Source organism: Antrostomus carolinensis, unplaced genomic scaffold (assembly GCF_000700745.2).
Source record: "Antrostomus carolinensis isolate BGI_N321 unplaced genomic scaffold, ASM70074v2 scaffold39081, whole genome shotgun sequence".
NCBI classification, from domain to species: domain Eukaryota; kingdom Metazoa; phylum Chordata; class Aves; order Caprimulgiformes; family Caprimulgidae; genus Antrostomus; species Antrostomus carolinensis.
The window spans coordinates 9,012-13,952 of NW_010294177.1; the positions used below are offsets into that span (position 1 = coordinate 9,012).

The following is a 4,941-nucleotide window of genomic DNA, read 5'->3' on the forward strand; positions in this document are numbered from 1 at the left end:
AAAATCAACCATAAACTAAGTGCACAAGGATCATTTTGCTCACCACTGGAATAGAGCAAAAATGCACAACCGAACAAACATTTTTCTGCCATACAAATAAGAAGTCCCTTAAAAGTAAGAGTGAACTACTGTTAGTAAGACACCACACACCTGAAGACAGTTTTTTATTCATTCTTCCTAGGAGAGATGTTAGTTTGCAAAGAAGCTGTTACTCTAAAAACTTCTTTTCACTATTTCCAATGTCTCCCTACTCATCCTTTTGCACTTTGTCCCCCCCCACCTCCCCCACAAAGGGAGAACTGCACATACTTCATGTACTTTTTTCTGTCCAGAGATTTCTGGGTAGCTGTTGAAAGTGTCACTCTCTCTCTTGGGCTCTTTACTTTATCCTGAAAAAACAAAAGAACCGACAACACCACTAGTTACTGCTTTTATTGAGCTTAACCCCACTTGACTTGCCCCTACTGAAAGAAGTAAAATTTAAAAAAAACCAACCAACCAAACCACAAAACCAATAGTATTTTCATTACTAAGTTAACATTCAGGGTAAATTCAAGGTTTTTTCCTTTTTTAACATTAAAGGATCTTCCTTATATTACCAGATTAAAAAGGTTTGCGTGCCATAACAAATTCTTGTTACGACTTTTTGTTACTACTTTCACCATGTTTTTCATTCTAATTTTTATACAACTACGCATTAGAAGTTTCAACATATTAATCTCCTACTGCAGTGACCTCTTTTTTTAATTATTTGAAGAAAGTTACCTACAGAAGCATAATTAAATAACAATTTAGATTTAAAAAACTTTTCACTGGGTGAGGAAGAACCTCTTAAAAGCAAAATGATTCAGTACTTAAAGTCTTAAACCAGTTTACATTCTCCTGAATATAACACACCATTTGCCTGAGCATCTTCTCTTTACGAACTTCACGATCATGACGCAGAATATTCATTCTTTCTGATGCCTCCATTGTAAAAAAGATGTCATGGATGTCATACAGAGCCGCTCGCAGCTGGAAAGAATAATTCAAATTTTAATAAAACATTCAGTCCAGTTAACATTCCCATGGTTTTGATCATCAAGCTCTTCCCACTTTCAAATCTAATCAAAACACTGGAAAAGATAATTTTTAAATCTCTCCTAATGTGTCAGCACAAAAATCTTCTCTTCACAGCCATAGTTTAAACTTTTTTCTTGAAACAAAATCACTGTGAAGGTTTTAGGCATTTACACTACAAATGCAGAATAGCTAGGAAAGAAAAAAAAAAAAATGTTTAAATTGTGTCACCTGAGCCATGACTCTTTCATGAAGGGATGCATCTTGCGCTGAAACACTTCCTCTTTTTAATGGGGCTTCAGACTGAAAATTTTTTATGAACTCCATAGTATCCTGGGGAAGATGGGAAAATAAGATCAAGCACTCGGCATAATCCTTCACAACAAAGCAATCCTTACAAACTGTGCGTGTAGGACGTGTATCGTTTGTTTGACTCGGACCTTATGACACTAAGCAATGCAACACTCAGTCAGGTTCACATGACAGACAGCACCACACTCTTCTGAAAGCAGAAATGCATTGTTTCATCTGTCAGTTGAAGACAAGAACAAAAAAAAACCAGGAGGAGAAGCAGCATAATATAAAAATGATGATCTTACTTTTACAGTTTGCTTAAGATGCTTCAGTTTTTCTGTCTGCAGGAGTCTACGTGTGAGAAACCCTTTTGCCACAGCCGTGATCTTATCGAACTTCATTTGTATCTCTGGACTGAAAATCTTAAAAGAAAAGAAGCATTTTCTAAACATTCCATAAAAAAGCAAGAATTATTAATATTTCTTAAATAACATCAATCATGTTTCAAATAAGAAACAAACTGCTGATAAAGGTTTTGGCTAGGCCAGAAGTACTCATCATAATATTAACTTAGCAGAAGCAATATATTGTTAGATTATTATTTTGCATATACGAACAACGAGAAAAATATCCTATACAGTTCTCTCATGTAATTGAATTCAATATAGGAACAGACACTAAACTTTTCTGTGAGATTTACTACTGCACAGCTATTATAAAGTTGTCAGTATCTCACCAAAACTAGCTCTAAATAAATCTTCCCTCCCCCCGCCCCTTACCTGAGTCCACCTAGTTTTGATCCTGTTGCTCGGCCTAGATACTGAGGTTTTTATAACTCCACTACCTGACGGTCCCCAGAGAAAGAATGAAGTTTCACTTGTTGAAGCAAATGTGTTAGGAGTTGTAGTATGAGCAAAACCTGCAGGCAAAGCAGAATGTACAGTTCAACACACACTTCTGTCCACACAGTGCTGACTGTGTGTGCGTATACACTCAGCTCAGAGGCAGCAGCTTTGTTTACAAGGTCAATTATAGGCAAGAAGCAATCTGAATATTTCTGAGTTATTTCCTAGAAAGATTTGCTAAACAGAAGACAAAACAAAGCATTTCATAATATTCTGAACAGGTAAGAAGTGTTCCATCAGCAGTCAAGACCCCTTAGGAGAGGAGAGCCCCTCTAATCCTTCTAGACAAACGAGAACACTTGGCTCGCCGCTGCGCAGCTACGTGACATGCGGATGAACCTTCGGTGACATGATGCAAACCCACCTCCTCATCCTTGATTAGATCAGCTTACTTTTAACTTCTTATCTTCAAATATTCCCTATAACAACTATATACAAATGTAACACATGCTACAGTACAAGGATGGCTGAAACTGCTAAATGCCAGCTAGACAAAGACACAACACAGAATTTGTTCTACATGTGCTGTCAACAGCTGGAGGCAGCAGCTGTCCCCACACCCTGACCAACACGTGCCCTAGGAGAGGAACACTGCATTTATCAATGCAGAGGGGCAGCTGGTCCAGTCAAGCACTACAGAGCAAAATATATCACAACAGTTAATGTATATTCCACCCTCTCAGTTTTACCAATGCTGGTAGAGTTTGCATTGTGGACTGTCTCCAGCTGAGACTGTACACTTTCCAGCAAGCCACCTTCGCTTTTTTTCCTCCACTCCAACTCCATCCTACTGTTAATATTCACTTTGGAAATTTCTATTTCTGTTGTAGCGACCTTCTTTCCTTTCAACTTTCTCTCCTGCTCTTCCAGTTCCTACAAAAGAATGAATCAACTATGAGACTGTTTTTCTAACTGGGCAAAGCAACAGAATATACATTTTAAAACCAACTGCTTCCTGACAAACTGCAATACAACACACATGCCCTTTGCTTAGAATTTTTCCTCTTTTTACCTTACCTTCTGCAATTTCTCCTGTTCTCTCTCTTGTTCGGCTATCAGAATCGACAGTTGTTGTGCATGCTGTTCTTCAAGCCTCTTCCTCATTTCTTCAAAGGCCAACATTTTCGTTTTCAAAATATCTTCTGAGAAGATACATTACAAAGAAGCAGGTATTAAATAATTTCTGTATGATCTTTGTCACAGACGTACATGCTTTTAACAGGAGTAATTTGCATTGTCAGTAAAAAAGTACAACCTATCTTTGATATCAGGTTTCCATTATGCATCGCAAAGAACCCTGATATTGGGTTTCCATTATATATTGCAAAGAATCTCGATATTAAGTTTCCATTATGTATTGCAAAGAACCTCATCAGTCACTACAGTCCTTCAAAATATTTGCACGTTCATATTTGTGGGATAAGAATGTGAATGGAACAGCAGTAACACCGAGCCCTTATTAAAACAAGAACACAAAAAATCTAGCTCTAAGAATAGTACACCTACACTTGCCTGAGTGAATTACAATTATTTACGTCACTTCAGCTTGATTTGGCAGACACACATAGCTATAAGAGTCTTGAATTCAAAGAAAATACCTATATAGTGATTTGCAACCCATTAAAAAATATTTTCTTTTCATTTACACAGGCTATCTTTTCTTTTAGTAGTTTATTTAGACCTCATGGAATAAGATACAATTTTCTTAGTAAAACTAAATTTCAATTTCTACATTCAAATGGGAAATTAATAATTGTGCTGTCAATAACATCCTTAAGAATAAACAGAGAAGTCACAAAACTGATACACAATGTTTTAGCTGATGTTTCCTCATAAATTGTTTAATCGAGTACTTATTACAAATAACTGTTATAAGACTTCTGACTCCAAGCAACTCCTAAGACAACAATTAACTCCGTTCTGCAGCAGCTAGAAATGGCTCAAGTAGCAAGCTGAATTTCAGAGTTTGTCATTAATTAAAAATGAGAGAAATAGAGGTTCCTGAAAAAAAGATAATTTACATTCAATAAAATTTTAGCCTTTTGATATCTATACACACTTAGAAACACCAATAACTAATGGTCATTGGGGTTTTTTTTCTAAAAGATTTATAAACTGAGAAGTTTAAGAAAATCTACAGGAAATCTTATACCTCTTGCCATACTGTCAGGGGCTGTATTCTTGGTTATGTAAACTGATCCCACGGGATATTTCTGTTCTTGCAACCACTGCTTCTCTTGTTCTTCCATTCCAACTGTTAGAACGCAGGGACTGTCTTCTTTTGGGCAGCTGTCAGTGTCCAAATCAAGTCTACGTTTTACCTTTTCAAAACTATTTTCTAGAAATGGCTCATTTGCTGGGGAAACGCTTGGAGTGTCCATCTGCTGCCGCATGTTCCTGCTCTGCATTAGTAGTGGGGACGGGTTTTCTACGTCGTAAGATTTATTGAGTTCTACTGGAGAACTACATTTAGTATTTTCTAGCAAACCAGAGGGGCTGGTTTCACTCACAGCTAGGAGCTTCTGTGTTACTGTAGACTGACTGATGGCAAATGGCTCATTCAATTTTGGAGCGACAATATTAGTACTAGTCTCTACTTTACATGGCCCTCGGCTGTCCATCACTACCTGTCCTTCCACTGTAGCTGACAACGTTCCCTTGCTTTCCAAGTGCCCAAAGGAAT

General features: G+C 37.2%; 1 protein-coding gene across 1 annotated transcript in view; it reads right to left on the bottom strand.

The window, feature by feature from the left end:
- The window catches only part of CCP110 (centriolar coiled-coil protein 110), a 15,708-nt gene that overhangs the window by 6,473 nt on the left and 4,294 nt on the right, over positions 1-4,941 (bottom strand). Inside the window, 9 exon segments of the mRNA XM_010177549.2 lie at positions 310-389; positions 898-1,014; positions 1,291-1,392; positions 1,659-1,775; positions 2,133-2,272; positions 2,948-3,131; positions 3,276-3,400; positions 4,411-4,939; position 4,941. The exon segment at position 4,941 is cut by the window's right edge and continues 1,133 nt beyond it. Of these exon segments, the coding sequence (XP_010175851.1) occupies positions 310-389; positions 898-1,014; positions 1,291-1,392; positions 1,659-1,775; positions 2,133-2,272; positions 2,948-3,131; positions 3,276-3,400; positions 4,411-4,939; position 4,941 (1,395 nt within the window).